This window comes from Athene cunicularia (assembly GCF_003259725.1).
Source record: "Athene cunicularia isolate RWA chromosome 1 unlocalized genomic scaffold, athCun1 chr1_part1, whole genome shotgun sequence".
In the NCBI taxonomy this organism is placed as follows: domain Eukaryota; kingdom Metazoa; phylum Chordata; class Aves; order Strigiformes; family Strigidae; genus Athene; species Athene cunicularia.
In genome coordinates, this window is record NW_020799091.1 from 65,767,255 (window position 1) to 65,784,941 (window position 17,687).

Below are 17,687 nucleotides of genomic sequence, written 5' to 3' on the forward strand. Positions count from 1 at the left end.
ATCAGTGACAACTCCCAGTAGGTGGCATAGACAAGGCTACACCAGGTTTGACTCTCTCCTTTCTACATAGTCCTCTGACTTGCGTCACAAACCTACACTCACCAACACCTCTGCTATATAGATCAGGGCATAGCAAATCAACTATGAGCTCCATACTGTAAGAACTGGAAGTAAGAATTGGAAGGCAGCCCTCATCGTTTCAGACACTTTGATTTGGACAAATAAAGGAAATATGAACTACCATGTTTGAGGTCCACAGGGACACTAGGCAAGATCCAGAGGATGCTCAAAGTTAAACACTGTGTAGTATGGGCATAGGCAGCATGTACCTTTTGCTTCAAGGCCAAGGAAGGTCCCTGATTATGTAAAAACATGTTAATATCGAATATGCAGTTATCTGTATGCATGCTCCTGGGTGCAGAGTCCACACAAGCACAGAAAAAAAAAAATTCTTTCTGCTTCTAGTGTGTGTATAGTTTGAAAGAGTGACCTGCCCACTTCTTAATTAACATAAATATTAAGTATTAAAGTATATACTGTGAAGACAACATAACCTCGCATCACTACCAAAATGTTGCACTTGTTTAATCTGTTTTAGTCATATTACACATGAGTTTGCCTCTATTGAATATAAATGTAGGTTTCAAAGAGGAAGTATATGTGTAACATTTCAGTCTAACTCCTTAGCTGGGTATGATATTCACCATAAAAAATATAAGATATAGTAGGTGATAAAAATTTTAGAATATGAATAATAGTTGAGCAAAATTAGTATCTATTACAGGTAGGTTATATCACCATAGCTTTAGTCAGCTTAAGCTGTCGCTATAGGATCAGAAAACATTGGAGATGCAAAAAGAAGATGAACTGGTCTTTCTCACCTTTTATTTGTGGATGAAAGAGCATTAGTGCCAAGTAGTTAGGGAAATTTTACCTCATTTTAATTGTGGTTAAAAAAAAGAAAGGACAATCGATCTCATACTTTTATATAGTTTAATATACTTCTATTAATAATAGAAGTCTGAGAATCCATGTTTATGCCGAGGTTCTCATAGAGATATTCAACTGAGCTGCCCAAAAAATCCTACCTATCCGGTAGAATTAGAAACTAATGAAACAACAGATTAGAAAAATTGAATCAATGTTCTAGATTTTATGTACTTACCTTTCTTCTTTTATATGTTTTTGATTTTCATTCTGTAAGAAGGTAATCATCATTTGCATTCATTTCATATCTCTGTAGCATGTGGATTTCTCATGTTATACTGGCATTCTTCAGTACGTGATTAAGTTCTCAGGTAAAATTAGTTTTTCTCTATTACTGTCAGCATATACTGTCTCAGGCACTATAACTTGAGCTCTCAGGATTTTCAGCAGTGGAAATGGTGCTAAAGCAAGGAACTAATGAAGGGTAATAGCTATTACAAATGTCCATGGGCAAATCCTGTAGCTGCAAGTAACACAGGACTAATGTGGAGGTGGAAAAGAGCCAAAGCAAACATCCTTGTTAACCCTCTGCTCCACCAGGAAAAAACCAGAACTATATTTTGGACTGCAACTGAAAACTTTGCTGTTTACATTATGGTTTACATCAGTGAACCAAGGCCCTCTGCTTTGACTTTCCATCTGGATAGCGCTGGCTAGGGACTGGCATAAGTACTCTCACACAGCGGCACAGTTAATGTGATTATCAAGCATGTGGTGTTCACCAGAGAAAGAAGCCCTTTGGCATTGCACATTTTTTTTTTTTTTTTTTTTTTTTTTTTTTTTTTTACTGCAGAGCAGCATCCCTTTGCAGATAACCAGAGTGTTTCTCTGGGGACAATTCCACAGTGCTATGTGTAGGACAATTTATTTTGCTCCAAGCTTCCTGCCAGAGAGTTTGTCTGAGGTCACAAGTTGGTCACCTAAGTGGAGTCAAACTACAGGAAAGAAAGCATGGCTCAGCTCTTGGTGCTGAAATGTAGGTACACAAAACCACATTCTTTACCTGCAGAACACCCTTCTGGATAGTTAACCTTTCCAGTATTATAACTGGTGAGCAAACAAAAATCTTATGCTTTTACTTATCAGAAAAATTCTTTACTAATAACCACCCCTGAATTCACCCATCGTGAGCACTCAGTATTGATGAACACCATTTGCTGTAAACTGGAAGACTTGTGAGGCCACAGCCTATACTTTACAGACATAATGCATCCAGAGATTAAAGTATCAGATCCTAAATTTCTATTAGCTTGTTATTAAAGATCGTGACAGCCTTATTTCCTCCCTAGTTTATCTAAAGAATGAAAAATGGCATACCCAATGAAATCTTATTTTCTGTCCAGCCATTAACTTGATTTACAACGAATTTGTACAGTGCCTGATTTATGCCAACGTTGTATTACTGCTTCTCTGCAAAATGCAAACAATTAACTAATGACTTATGCTTATGCAAGCACAGGGGAAAGAAGATCATAATATTTTCTCATGCCTGTTTCCCTTCCAGTATGCTTAGACCTTAAAAAAATGAAGACTAATCTGGTTGTATGTGTTTCAGCAGTTGGTCAACACTTTTTAATTAGAAATACAGAGAACAACCCTGAATGAACATACACATCACCCATAAGCTAGACATGGGTCTGTGCAAGACCTGACAACAGCTGAAGTCTCTAAACACTTTGAAATGTATTTTACATTGGATTGACTCACCATACATTTACTATACTAAAAGCTGAGATGCTGAAATGTAGCCTTGCAGCTATACACAAAGAAAAAATGTTAGCTATTATCTCCTTCGTTTCTCAGGGTTTCACATTTTTCTCTACTTTCACAGAAAACATTGGATTTAGTGCCCTTGGGACAGACTCCTTCAATAAAAACTGGTATTAATGTAGTGCACAAAACTGAAATCTTTCTACAGTTGATAGCAGTGAACCCCAAAAATCAATGCTATATTTATACTGTCTTTATGATAGCTACATAGCAATCTTTTCACCTCCTGGGCAAACCCTAATAGTTATGAAAGAGTACAACAATAATTTAGCTCTTTAAAAATTAAGCATGCTCATAAATCTTCCTCTGAGCTAACCAAAGCAACATTTTATTCCAACAGGTTTCCCATTCAAAAAAAAACCATCCCCAAACCAATCAGCTAACAGGAATAATCAGTGCTTGCTTCATTGTAACATTCTTGAACAGAAATGTAACAATAGAACTGTCTGAAATGTGGAATGCTGACATCCAAGAATTGCTGATGAAAGTGAAAACAAGTATTTTTAAAGTCTTCATTAAATGAATGCCAAAAATCAGTGTGAAAATGCTACAGATGTTATGCTTGTATTTTATATTATGAACTGGCATTAAATATCAATGACATAGTGGCATAATCATTTAACTATCATTTTTCTGAAAATAATTGAAAAAAAAAAAAAAAAAAAAAAAAGAAGAAATGATGGGTACACTGCATCCTCTTCTCAAGATGAAAGTGTTTCCTTGTTTTGATGTAATACAACAATTTACTTCTTTTAGTGGGACTCACATGTCTGCAGCTGACAAAAGTTGTCTACTTCGGGAAAAATCTCCACGGATGTGACTTTCTTTCTCTATTCACTACATCGAGAATGTAGACAAAAAAAATAGACTACACAATTGCTGCAAATGTTTTAAATTCTCACAGATTTCAATACTACATGCTTTCTTCCTGTAGAGTAGGAATAGCAGCAGCATCTTTACAATGCACTGGAAAACCTCTGTACATTCACAGCATTTTCAAACTGTCAAAGGAAAAAATAAAAAAATAAAAAAAAAGGAAACCTTTTCACTGAAAAAAGAAAGGAGATCTATGTATACAAAAGCCAGCATCACGGTAAAGGAGAAAAGGAAGCAATGGGACTCATGGTCTGTGAAAGACAAGAGTGGTTACAGAAAAGATCAGAAAAATATTAAACAGAAAAAGAGTTGATATGCTAAGTTTATACTTTTGTAAAACCATTTACAGATTGTGACCTGTTTATACTTATGTAAAACCATTTACAGATTGTGACCTGATTTTAAACAAATTATATATTCAACAGAATGATTTTTTTTTTTTTTTTTTTTTTTTTTTTTTTTTTTTTTTTTTTTTTAAGGATTCCATTACTTTTTATTAACAATTCTCAAAATAGCTGTCCCAGACATCACCTCACCTACAGGAATCTGAGAAATTTCATCATGACAGAAGCCTTAAAGAAGACTTGACAATAATCAGATCTTCAAATAACTGATCACTGATACATACTATATGCAGCTCAATGGATTAGTGTTCTTCTTTGAAACAAAAAAAAATGCCAGCTGCTTTGCTTTTCTGCTTGAGAAACAATCTAGAAATTCGAAAACATATAGAAATGCCAATTGCTCTCATTATTTAAACCCCATTCTTCTACCAAAAATCCCAAATCAAACAGTAAAACCACATGTCCTGAGCGTTGTTATCACAGAATCAAAAAAAATGTCCTGTTACAAGCTTTGTGTTTTAGCTGTGCAGTGGCTTGCACATGCAGAATTTGGAAAAGGTCAAAACAACTCTCCCGTGAAGAAATGTTGAATATTGACTGCTGTGTGCCAGTTGAAGGCTGTACAGAAAACTTGGAAATACTGATTTTGATGTTTTTTTTTGACAACGCTGGTTATAAGCATTATGGTCATGTTACTTTGTAACAGCTGATAATCCAGCAGATCCCCTTCATCAGTTTGCTAAAATTTATTCCAGTTCTCAGCCTGACATATTTCAATTAAGTTCCCATATCCTCATGATGATGTGACAGAAAACATCTATATATTCATATGCAAATTGAATCTCTTTTTGCTCGTGAGTTATATGTAATTATTGTATCTTTACAGCAAGGTTTAAAAAAGAAAAGGCAGAGTTATTTATCATTCTTCCTCTATACCACCAGAAGCTAGGAGAGAAAGTATATGTGAAAACCCAATGGGAAGAAATAAAATTTATGAAAAAGAAATAAAATTTTATGAATAAAAAAATGGTATGGTGGTCCAATGAGTATGGATGACCGTGTGAGCATAGATGCCATTAGGGTCAAACATATGTGAAATTAAGTCAAATCCCAAATGTACTTAGTCACATTTGAAAGAGATGAGATACAGGAACCAAAAGGTGTCTACTCATCTTCACCTGAATTACATTTCTTAGGACTTCTTTGTTTCATTAAATATTCAGAAATATTTTAAAAAAAAAAAAAAAAAAAAAAAAAAAAAAAGCCTATGGCTATAAATCTGATTTTATTTAGGGATTTTATAAGATAGTTAATGGTAATAATTGCGTTATCAGTTTTCTCAACATAAAACATAACTTCAGTGTCATCAAAGATTAAATTTTCAGAAAATTAAGTTTCTCTGTAAATAGACTTATGAAGCATATGAAGGAATGATGAAACAATTATTACTTTTCCATTCTACTCATTGTTTTATGTGAAGATAATTTCTTCTCAGTTTAAATTATGGAGCATTCTGCCCTAATGTGTTGTGTTCCTACAAACAATCATTTCTAAATGAGCTGGAGAACTGGAAACAGTCACAGGAGTCATCCTTCTGCTTTATAATCCTTTCCTGACTACTTTAATGAACAATGATGTAATAATTGCTTTTACAGATATTTTTAACTGTTTCAAAGAGTACAGACATAAAGCAGGATAAAGGAATCAGAAGTCATAAAAATTTGCATCTCAGAGTTTCTTTGTGGTCACAGGAGATTTCAAAACCACTACTTGCAATGTTTAAAAAAATACGCTGGAACTGAAATCTCACCACACAGAATTCAAAAGTAGTTTCTTCAGGTTTATAATCGAGTCACAATTTCACTCTGGGGCATTACTTCTTAAAAAGAGACTGAAGCACGTTTTCTCCACTAAATTTGGTAATTTGAAGTCTGGAAGAGGAGTAAAAGAGAGGATCAGTCAGCTCTCTGCAGCATAGCCCTGACTGTCCCCATTTCCCTACAAGGTGACAAGACTCAAGGGATGGGATAAAAAAGACTGATCTGATTCTCCTATGACACATGGAAGTCAGAAATTTTGTCACACTTTTCAAAATAAGTAACAAAAGTTGCTGTAAAGGGAAACAGTCAGGTAATTCCACTACCTGAACCCACATTTTAGGCACTAGTTAAACTGTAGTTTATGAGGAATTAAGCATTAGCAGGTACACTACAGGGTGGAGAACAAGGCATACTGGTAAGGCTGGCTTCTATCTCATATGGGCTAATCTTAAAATATTAATTGATTTTTTTTTTTTTTTATTTTTTTTTTTTGGTCAAAAAAAAGTCAAAGTAGAACTGAGGTAATAATGTGAAAGAATATAATGAATGTTTTCCATCTCAACTTTTTCCTGGTTGTTCTCAAGTAAAACATTAAAAACCAACACAGTAGTACTATCAGGTCAGGTCATAAATCCATCTGCTCCAGAACCCCATGAGTCACTGTGACCACTGGCCCTTTGCCCACTTTCTCACAGTCTGTGGCACTGCGGAAGAATTACATGGTCAGTATTACACTATGTGTTTAAGTCTTCATGCTCTGCTTACAACCCTTTTTATTGTTTTCTGTGTCCTAGCTACATTCCATAAAGAGCTGCTGAGCTTTGTTCAGGCACAGCTTTCAAAGAAAGAAGATTGGCAATGAAATGAGCCAAGGCAAGAGTCTCCACAAAATCCATCTGAAAACTTTTCTTGAAATAATGTTCTGGGATTCTTCTTGTCCTTGAACAGGATTTCTGTGTGCAAGTGGGAGATAATGTAGACTGAAGAGATCTTTTTTAAAAGTTTTACTGATTTGCATTAGGCTGGTTCATACGAGTTCTCTGGGTCCCTCAGTGGAGGATTTTAATCATATTTTGCCTTCTGTGCTAAAGTGATCACGATGCTAATCTCTGTAATTCCACATTTGGGAGCCTGCTTTTCAGTGTAAACAACTGACACTGACTTTATAAAGAACATTTTTCCAGAGGGAATGCAATGGTAGAGTCACAGGGAAGCATCATAAGCCAAAAACTGGGAAAAAAAATCTAATTACACTAGAAGAAGTAAACCATTCTCAGTTTCCTTCCCTTGTTCTGTATAATGAGCATGAATAAAATACACGTAGATAATCTTTGTGAGGGAGAAACCTTTGCCCCTTTCTACTTACAGGTACCAGACACATCCTCTCTAAAGGAAAACTTAAGGAAGAAACTGAATTTCTGTGTCTGCAGGAACAGAAAAACAGGTTTCAAAAAAAAACAGGAAACAAGATCAGCATGAGTGAAAATGCGGACTCAGAGGGAAGAAAAGCCTAATAAAATATCTGTGTTTCTCTATGCCTTAAAATCTGATGCACTGCCAAGTTCCTTAACAGCTTCTGAAGCCACAGGTTTTTTTTTTAGCAGCTCTTCATTTTGAGCGTTATTTTGTCCAGCATCTCTGAAGTGCTCTCACTATTCAGAGCTAGTATTTCCTCCTCCAAGCAAGTCGCACAAGGATGACAACAAATACGATCCACAGAACCAAACTCAACTGTCCAGATAAAGCCATTCTGGAAAAAAAACCCATACCTTTAAAGAAAATCACAAACAATTCCCTTCCTAAGTCTCTTCACACTTGATAAATGGCAAAAGCTCTCAGATAACAGTACAGTCACACTGCAATGTTGTTTAATGGCATCTAGAGGTAACATTATTCATACAGGAATGCTATTGACTTGTAATTCCTTGAAAAGATGATTTTTCATAAAACCTGTATTACTGAAATCCTTGTGCCTTTTACCATTACAGAGATTGCAAATGAATTCATAGGATCTATTAATGCCTCAAACAAAAGAAGGGTACAGCACCTGACTAAATTTAGGGGAAAAAAAAGAGAAAAGCATAATTATTGTCCCTGCAAAGAGAAAATGCAGGCACTGCGCCAATTCTTGCATTAACTGTCCCAAATCTATTAAAATATTTCTCCCACCTCAATTCATTTACATTTCAGTATTAATAACGGCATAACTTCCACACTCTTTGTCTCAGGATGCAATATCATTAATGCTACAATGCTCTAACATAAAATCTTCTATGTATCTTACAAAAATATGAAATGCATATTTTAGAAATTTTACCAAGCAGCTGAAGCTGAGATAATGCACTTATTATGTCTGCAATACTCCCACATTTCTTCTAATATATTACAGAGAGGGTCATAGAAGGACTTTAATCTATGAGGCCAGAATATTTCAAGATAATTAATTTTTTGCCCACACCAGAAAGTAAAAGCGTTACAATTGATGTAGTAACCTCTTAACTTTTTTTTTTTTTTTGTATTACCATATCTACTCTTTGTAGTTTTAGCTAAGAACTACTATACTTTTGTAAGAACTACTATACTTTTATTTGCATATCGCTCATCTCTTCCTCCAGTTTGAAACATGGCATGCTTTAGCATTTCATAATCTACCCCGTTTATTACAGAATAATTAGAGGACCTCAAACCAAAGGAAAAAAAATGTGTATTTCAGTGACTGTGTCACGACACGGTCATTGGAAATTTATATATACGTCACAGGAAATTTATAAAATGTAAAATTTCAGGATTATGGTACTGGAAGTATACATCAGAGAAAGAAGAGGACTGATGAGTTTTTTGATTGACATTATTTTTGCTGAAATATAACTTATAAAGGAAATCTTTCACAAATGCCAGGAAAGCATTAGATGTTCTGTGTAAAAATTTAGGGTTTAGCTAGTCAAGACTTCGCAAATGCTCAGCAGCTGTTATGACCCTGAGTCATAACAACTTTAGAGAGGAGAAACAATCTAATACTCATTGGATTTCACAGTCATTAGTTCCCTAACACCTGCCCTCCAACAGGTTATGTAAGATCTGCTTCAATTCTGTTTCACTTCCACTACTTAAAAAATTTCTCAGGGCTCTCTAACCTCAGCATCCCAGAGGCTTCCTGACCACTCTTGAAAGCACATGGAGGACAGAGAAGAGAGGATTGTGGAAAATGCTATTCCTTCTCCTATTTTTTCAATCAACCTAGTCTTCCACCCAGTCTACTCAGTCTTCATGACTAAACACAAAATGGTTATAGACTGCACATACCTTTGCTATGGTACTTTGTTCCCTCAGCATGTTTGCCACAAATTCTTAAGACCCAGGTCTACTACTATTTTTAATATAGCTGAATTTTAAAAAGGTGACTATAATAACACAAGGCTACATTTAGAACTAGAAGCTAAAGCACATGCTGCAGAAGCTTCATCCATACAAGTATTTGTACGCTGTGGGTGATGTCTGTGGTCAGGAATGACAGTAAGGGCTGAGGGAAAGAAGAGACAAAAGCTTAAGAAAGTTGTATCTTTTAAAAATCTGTAGTAACACATGTTCCAAGACCCTGCTCCTTTCTTTAAGGTTATGGTAAAGTATACTGCTGCCCAGGGATCAGTTATGATCTGCAACTTCACTGTAATGGTTTATAATCAAGAGAATTTTTTTCCATATTACTCTTGCAGCATTAAGAGGAATACTAATGTGTGATTAATCAAAGGGATTTTACTGGCCCACGCGGCACTCAAGCAAGAAAATATTTCCAGTTTGGCCTTCAAGTATTCTGAAATTCTTGACAAATCATGTAAAAGGCAGGACTTTAATTCCTTATGACTAATGAAAAGTAAACTATAGCCACTTGAATTCTGTATGAGAGCCCCTATTCAGGGATTTAGTGCTTTTTTTATCCCCAATTAACAAGTTTAGTTAATTCATGCAAACATTTTAGAGAACACATATACACTCATTCTTTTCTCATTATTCATTGCTAAACTATTTTGTTACTGTCCCAAGAGTATTCAAACTTCAAAATATCACACCCTCTGGCAGAGTCTTTTGAAACATTCATTATGTAATATCTGCAGTACCCCTTAAACCAGTCAGAGGAGTGCTGGCATAGTAGCAGTCATAGTAGTAGTGTTTGTAGTACTACTTAAGGAAACTTTTAAATGTGGCCTAGAATTACAAAGAGAAACTGATCCCTGCAATAACTCTGCAAATTGCAGTAGAACTGCATTACTGTAGAGTTAGGTCTCCACAGATTAAGAAGCAGAAATTATTAAAATATCATGATCAAAAATGAGGAAAAAATCTTTGCACAGATGTCTTATTTATAGACAGGTAATCATGTGTGTTGGCTTCATTACAAATGCAACTTTCATCCAGATATGCTGGTTTTCCTAGTATATATATTTACAAACCATAAAGTCAATATCTATATGGATGTTATGTTCTAACTGCTTGGAGCTCTGGAGTATGAAAAAGCTTACTGAAGACCTCCTGTCCCTTCCTCTAGGCTTTCTGTGGTCTTTTCCACTTGGTTCTGCTTTGTTGTTTTGCTCCTTAACATCAGTGCTTCCAAACTCGATAGAAAAGAAATTCAGCATATGTCTCAGAGCAGTTTGCACTCTCAATAGCATACAGTAACTTACCTGTTTAACAGCGTAAAGGAGGCGGCCGTAGCAGTACATCATGACCATCACAGGGATGACCAAGCAGAATATGAAGAGACAGATGATATAGGATGTGGACTCAGCTGACTCCGAGGACCAGCGTACTGAACAGCTCGTACCCGCACCTTCTATCCCGTAACTGCTCCAACCGATCAGAGGTGGCACAGTCCAGACCAGGGAATAAATCCATGAACCACCAACGGCCAGCAGTGCCTTCCGGTAGTCAGCGCTGCGCTTGTTGCACAGGGTGAGAGTGCTGTAGCGTTCATAGGACAGGACTGCCAGGGAGATCAGGGACACAATGCCTGCAATGAACCAAACCATTAAAATGTTTACTTTCATTATTTTGTGCAGCATCCATTTTAAACTCAAAGAAATAAGATGCTTTTTCTCACTATTACATGTTTGAAGCAACAGTGAAAACTATTTCCTTTATTCTCTATGCTTAAAACCCCACTGGACCTAGCTGCTCTGTCCATCATGTCAGATTTTGTTTAACTTGTATTTATCTTATAATGGAAGATTTTTCATACTTGAGAGCTATTCCTCTTCTAGGCAGGTTTTCAGATTTAGCTGTTTTAGTATTACCCAGGGGAAATCCATTTTCTACAAGAACTAAAAATGTTGAAGGATTCAACTTTTAACATCCATGAACATTTTCAAATATTGCACTGACTTTTATACATTGCAGAAGGCTTAATATTCAAGATTGGGAGCCCAAAAATGACAGAACCTTTTGTACTTCTGCCCCATCAGCTAGATATAGCTTCAGTTCTGACAACTTGTATATGGGAACACCAGACAAGCCTTGGCATGAGTGTGATGTGGCAGGTCTTATCTTTATTTACGTATACATCAGATAATCAGTCAAAACGTGATTTAGGTTAATACTAAGATCTAGGTGTCAGAGACCAGTTATATCCTCCAGTAAGAGATTTTAAAAAATCTGGCTTGTAGGACATTTCTACTCTCTCTTTCAAGGTTCAGGGTCCTGACACCCCCCACATATCTTTGTGGATTTGCATGGCAAGTTCTTAGTCATGACTCAGTGGGGGTTTTAGCTATTTCCTATGGTTTTGTTCTTGCAACTTCCTTTACAGTTCTTGGTGACACAACACTGGATACCACTTCCCAAGACTTATGACCGAAGGAACCTCTTGGAAGAAATTTCCATCTTTTCGCATGGCTTACAGGCCTCCTTTTAGTACTGTAAGATGAAAAACCTGAATAGATCTATGTCAGTCCAGCTCTTTCCAGGATATTTTTTCTTGATCCTTGCCAGTAGTAACAGCCAACTACACAGAAGCATTGAGAACAAGTCTGCCAAAATTCTCTGGATTTGAGTGGCACCTACTTCCAGCAAATCTGATAACAAAAAAGATGATCTTCAGGGGAATCCACAGCTGTAATCCTTTTTTTCCCTCCATTTAACTATCAGTTTCTCCTAGTGCTCCTTCACAGGTGTGGGATCGAGGTAAGTCAGAAGACTCCCCTGGGGATAGCACTAGTCTATCCCATACCAGGGCAAAACCCCTACACGTACCGACACAGGGCACAGCAGGATACCCTCCCCAGGCACAGCATTTTGCTTCTCTTTCCCCCACAATTCAGCCACTTGTTTCCTAGTTAGCTGGATGTGGGCAAAGCTATCCCTGCCACCCTGACAACAATTTGTATTTACTTTGTGCAGAGCTGGGTTTGGCAAAGAACCCAGAGGGAAAGCAAGCACTGGTTGTTGCAATCAGATGCCTTATTTCTCAGGGGAAGAGAAGGCAAAAGGCTGTGAGAAGACAATTTTTGATGAAGGAACCATCTTTTTTGCTACAAGAGCCTAATAAATTATTTCTTGTATATTACTGGGAAGTCAGGCCTAAAAAAGTAGATACACTTACAGCTGTAAAATGACACAGCTCCACTAAATTAAACCAAATTATACAGTTTTAAGAGTTTAACTTTAAACCTATTTTAAGGCTAGACTGTTTTAGAGGCAGTGGAGACTTTCTGATCATCCCTCATCCATCTTGATTTTCTGTGTAACACAGCTCTTGAAAGCCCTTGGCCATAATTCCTGCATTAAACACATATCTCAATACAGAAAAAAAAATAGTGGGTTCTGAGTTACAGGCTCAGGAACAAAGAATCTACTACTCTCTTCTTGTTTCCAGCCCACACTTACTTATCTTCACTTTCATAGCATTGTCTTTTTCCATGCTTTTATCTGCTTGACTAAAGAGCTTCTTGCTATCAAAAACATTTAGCTCATGTAGGTACAGATGGCAAAAATCCAGATTTTATATCTGAAACATAGGCCTCAGTAAGATGATATAGATCATTAATACATTTCAGATTAGACTATCATGAACAGAAACAGTCTTGGGAAGAAGAAATCTCTCCCCTCCCAGCTGAGTGCTCTACAGCAAGTTTGTGTTATTCTTGCTTTAGCTCTGATGGCAATGGAAGGAACAATGTTTGTATTCTGATGAGATGGCAGGTGAAATGTACTTTTGTTGATAATATCCAACAGTCCTGTCAGTGCGGTGTTGCCTAGAAAACCCAAATAGGGTATTCAAACTTCCCTAGCTGAGGGCTCTGTGTCCTGTCTGTCTGCTTTAGCCATCGGGCTCTCAGGTCCAGTCTGGCTGCCAGATCTGTCTGCTCGTCCTTGTGCCACTGCCCAGCAGCTTCTCATGGTTTATATTGTCACGATTCATAGCATTTATTTACACTTCACATTTTTGCCTACTGCCTAATACAAGAAAGATGATCAGCTTTTCTCCCTCCGGTATTTATGATGGACAGCTTTATGGATGGAATCTGAAAATAATTGTGCATGAGTCCAGTACTGTTTGCTTTCAGCCAAAGAAGAGTCCTGTCTTAAGTGGCACATAATTAATGCTCAGTTACTAAATTAGGACCATGGCAATGTCAGTGAAAGACAAATCAGATATTAGCAATCAGACAAAACTACAAAAATTTCCTTTTAATTATAGCAAATCATTTTTCTTCTCTACACAGAAGAAGATTGGAGACTCTTAATTACATACCTTGGCAGGTGCCATTTCATCTTTACTGACCTTTTATTATTGAGTTCCACTGATATGACACAAACTACATTTTTCTCTGGAGGACAAGAACTGTGATATATGGAATCTCAAACCACAAAAGTTCAGGAAAAAAAAAAATCAATATTTATCTTTTTCTATTTGTCACAGTAAGAGTTTAAGATCTGATCTATACCTGAACTATTTAATATCACTGAAATTAACATCACTGTGCATTGACTTCAAATACTTTCAAGTAACAAGTGAAAAAGAGGAAAAGGGGAATGAATAGTTCATAAGAGATATTAAAAGTTAAAAGAATTCAGTGTGGCTCATGCGGTTAAAATACACTAAATCAGGCTAACTATTTAGAAAAATTACAAATACTTTGAAAGAATAAAACTGGTGCTTTGAAAGACAGAAAATGATGAAATTGAGACATTTAAAAAACCCTAAACTTGATTTCAACAGATACATTTCATTTGAATTGGTTGCCAATAATGAAAACACCTATTAGCCAGGCAAGGAAGAAAAAAAACAACAGAGGCCATAGCAACCCTCTCAGTATGCTTAGTATGACCTTGAGCACTGTACACAAAGTAACAAGGTATGCCGGGACCCTGTATGCCCCAACATTGGAGCTCCATCCAACTTTGCTGATGAAAGAGCCTTCACCTTAACACAGAACCCAAGACTAGACAAAACCAGCACAGGGTGCACGTCAAAAAATATTCCTATTCTAATATTGTGGTAGATTAACAGCTCAAATGTCTCTGCTAAGAATATCCTCAGCTTTTTAATTTAAAATAGTAACCTTTTTTTCATCTCACTCAGTTATCAGTCCAACAGCTGAATCCTAGGCAGGTGCCACTAGTATGTGATCAATTGTTGCAGATACACAGGCCTGATTTGTTGGACTGAAACACCACAATTTCATAACAAAGACAAAACCAGCTTTTGCATCAGTACTTAGTTTGACACTAGGTGAAAGTAAAAAACAGGGAGCAGGAGTTAATGGATGAGCTTCCAGCAAAAAACTGATGATTGACTTGCACTTCACATGCTTTTCAGTAGCATCTGGTACGATCTTCTCTAATTTTTCCAGGTAACATTTGACTAACAGGTCTGTAGTCTCCCTGGTCTTCCTTTATGCCCTTGTTGTTTTTAAATAACATACAAGGAAGTTTCTCACTTTTCATTGTGCCTCCTGGTTTTGTATATCAGATTTTTCTTGATGTCATGCACTTAACCATTGTGGCCTGTTATCTAGTATTCTATTTCATGCCCTATCTATTGCGGTCATAGGAATTAGCAAGAATCTCAGCTTTAAAACAAAAAGCAATTAAATATTTTTAAGTCATGGCTGAGGAAAAGACTTCAATGTAATCTCCATAGTCTTAAGAACCAGAAAACAAATTAAAAAAAAAAAAAAAAAGTATGTTATAAAAAGAAGAATATTCATTATAATTAAAGCTAATCACAATGCATTATGCCAGCATTTCATTCTTATTTTGCAGTAACATTTATGTCTGGGTAGACTGCATATATTAATTTGAAATGAGTAATGTTTTCTAAAATTGCAACAAAATGAAGTTCAGGACTTTTATATCTAAATGGAATTTGCCTCCAACAAATGTTTAGGGCCTCAAGCTGGTACCTAGCCAAATAACCCCACAGGAGTCAATCACAGTAAGAAATGCAATTTGTTCCCCCAACATTTCATGCATATACAGGAACAAAACTGAGATTCTCACTGAACAGTACTGAAAGACAATATAAAAATCCACTGCAGATTGCATTACAGGAACAAATAATCATGCAGAAATTAACCATGGAAATAAGTGACTTTGAGATAAGCTGGGTCTGAGGCATGAGCCTTTTCTACACAGCAATTAGTTGCAGTGAGCACAAGAAATTTAATTTCAAGTCATAAACCAAGACAGGCACCCATTTATAGGACTTCATTTTGCAATATTATTTATTATTTACTTTTATGTAAAGATCTGTACATTTCTTCCTGGCAGAACAGCACAGCATATGGCTCTAAGTGAAAGACACAGCAAATCAGTTTTGTTCCTGCAAGCCTCAACTAAAAGTGTTACATTTTTGTATTAGTTTTTGCTGGTTTACACTGCTCACTGATGTAGTAATTGCAAATGGGATGCAACTTGCTGATGGTCGTAGGTCATGAAAAAACTGAGAATCCCAGAGATTCAGTTTACACTGGGTAAATGTTTTGACAACTAACGTGTATATTTGCCCTCTTAAAGCTCCCGAAGGTCATTATCCTACATCATTATTAGAGTCCTGGAGCTTCACGGTTGCCTGATGTAATGTATATTCTGCACTGTATTCTGGTTATCAAGAACCAGAGGCAATGAAAAGAAGCTCCTGAGCTTGGAGGAATGCAGTAGGACCATCTTCAACAAGACAGCAATGAATTAAAACTAAATGCAAGCTGTCACAAAAGGCCAAAATGATTTCATCACACCCAGCCTCCATTGCAGGTTAATATTACCCACCTACAGTCATTCTGTCATAGCTTTCATCCTCTCACACTCTCACAGCCACAAACACAAAGGTCTGTGTTCAAGAGGTCTGTGCAGGACATCTTTTGTGAAATGGGGAGAACAAGGGACTCTGGCTATAAATTTGTCAAAGCTCTTGTTTGTGGGTACCTCCCTAGCAAAAAAATAATGGGGTTTGGATAGAGCTTTCATACACTTTAGGAGTCCACTGTTGTTATGAAGTAGTCCATTGCTTATGAATCCTGCCCACGTGAACTTTGGTATGTCTCAGGCAAGGCTGCAGCTCCCCATTTTCATTTCCTTGTCGGGAAAGTAAGTCTGTCTGGAACATACTCACCTGAACAGGCACAGTCTCTTTCATGGTGAGCTATCACAGAAAGAAACGGCAGGTGTGACGTGCTGTACACTTGATGCCATGCTCCTCTCCGTGGGGTGCAGGATCCTCTGACCACAAGTTGTGCTCTGCTCTTGGCACACAGTCCTTCAGGCCTTCCCAAGCCAACATTGTGCTTAGTTTTACTGTTGGGATAAGCATTCTTCATTACCTGCACAGGCTGTTCTCACTCTTGTATGGTTTCTTCAAGCATTTACATCCCTTTCCCCTCACACATCAGCCGTACTAAGCTCAGTAACAGCACAGCAGGTCGCTGCATTCCCTGACGCCACTGCAGCCCGTGGCCAGGCCAAACCCAGCTGCCTAGACTGAGCCAGGGAGAGACCCAGCTGCGAGTCTGGTGTGAGGCAGGGAACCAGAGTCTGCCTGGCTGTGTTGCTGCTGAGACCCAAGGCATGCTGGAGCCAGCTGAGCACCTCTGGGCGTGCATCAGACCTCTACCAGCCACATACAAAATGCAGAGGGGAAATCAAGGGCATAGTAAGTGCTGGGGTTCCCACATGCCACCTACAGACCCTATGCTAACCCCAGAGGGACCTGCCAGCAGCAGAGGTTAACCAACAGCCACCGCTGCTTAAATGTGTTGCTGAAGAAAGACAAAACAGTATAGTTTCATACATTTACAAGACTCCACACATACACATGTGTATTAGGTAATACCTATTCCTAAAAGGCAGCTTTAACCTAATATTCTGGTAAGGACATCATGCACCTGGAAGAGGAGCATGAACCAACAGCTGGTGGGCTGAGACTCACCAAAAGTTATCTTCAGAGGTGCAAAAGGCCTTTTGAAGCCAGGCCACTGTGCAGCGGTGAACAGTGAGTTCAGAGAGGCAGCAAGCAAGAAAGCACACAGTGCTGTAAGGACATTTGCACGGATGGAGGAAGCATGCTCTGGTCTCCACTTAGAAATGTTGTATTGCTAAATACCTAACATGAGCAGCAGGTAGGGTCCTCAGAAATGTTGTGTGTCCCACCCAACACAGCAACGTTCCCTTCCCTCTAGTCCCTCAGGTTTTAGCAGCTAAATCTGCGCCTCCATTAACTGGAGAAAATGCTAAAATGCTCTGTAGCACTATGAGAAGGAGATAAGATGTAAAAGAAAGTTTTGTGACTAAATGCACCAAAAGATGGGATTATCGGGGAATCCTGTGCTGAGGGATTCTTCTGCTGTTTCTTCTGGCTGACATCTTTCATCATGTGTGCCCAAGGACTTAGAGGTAAACA

The 17,687-nt window shown here is 37.5% G+C and overlaps 1 protein-coding gene across 2 annotated transcripts in view; it reads right to left on the reverse strand.

Annotated features, from left to right (window-relative positions):
* The window catches only part of LOC113481298 (pinopsin-like), a 95,356-nt gene that overhangs the window by 58,865 nt on the left and 18,804 nt on the right, over positions 1–17,687 (reverse strand). For both annotated transcript variants that reach the window (XM_026850834.1, XM_026850827.1), the window contains exon 2: positions 10,477–10,802. In XM_026850834.1, coding sequence (XP_026706635.1) covers positions 10,477–10,802 — 326 coding nt within the window. The remainder of the gene's footprint in view (positions 1–10,476; positions 10,803–17,687) is intronic.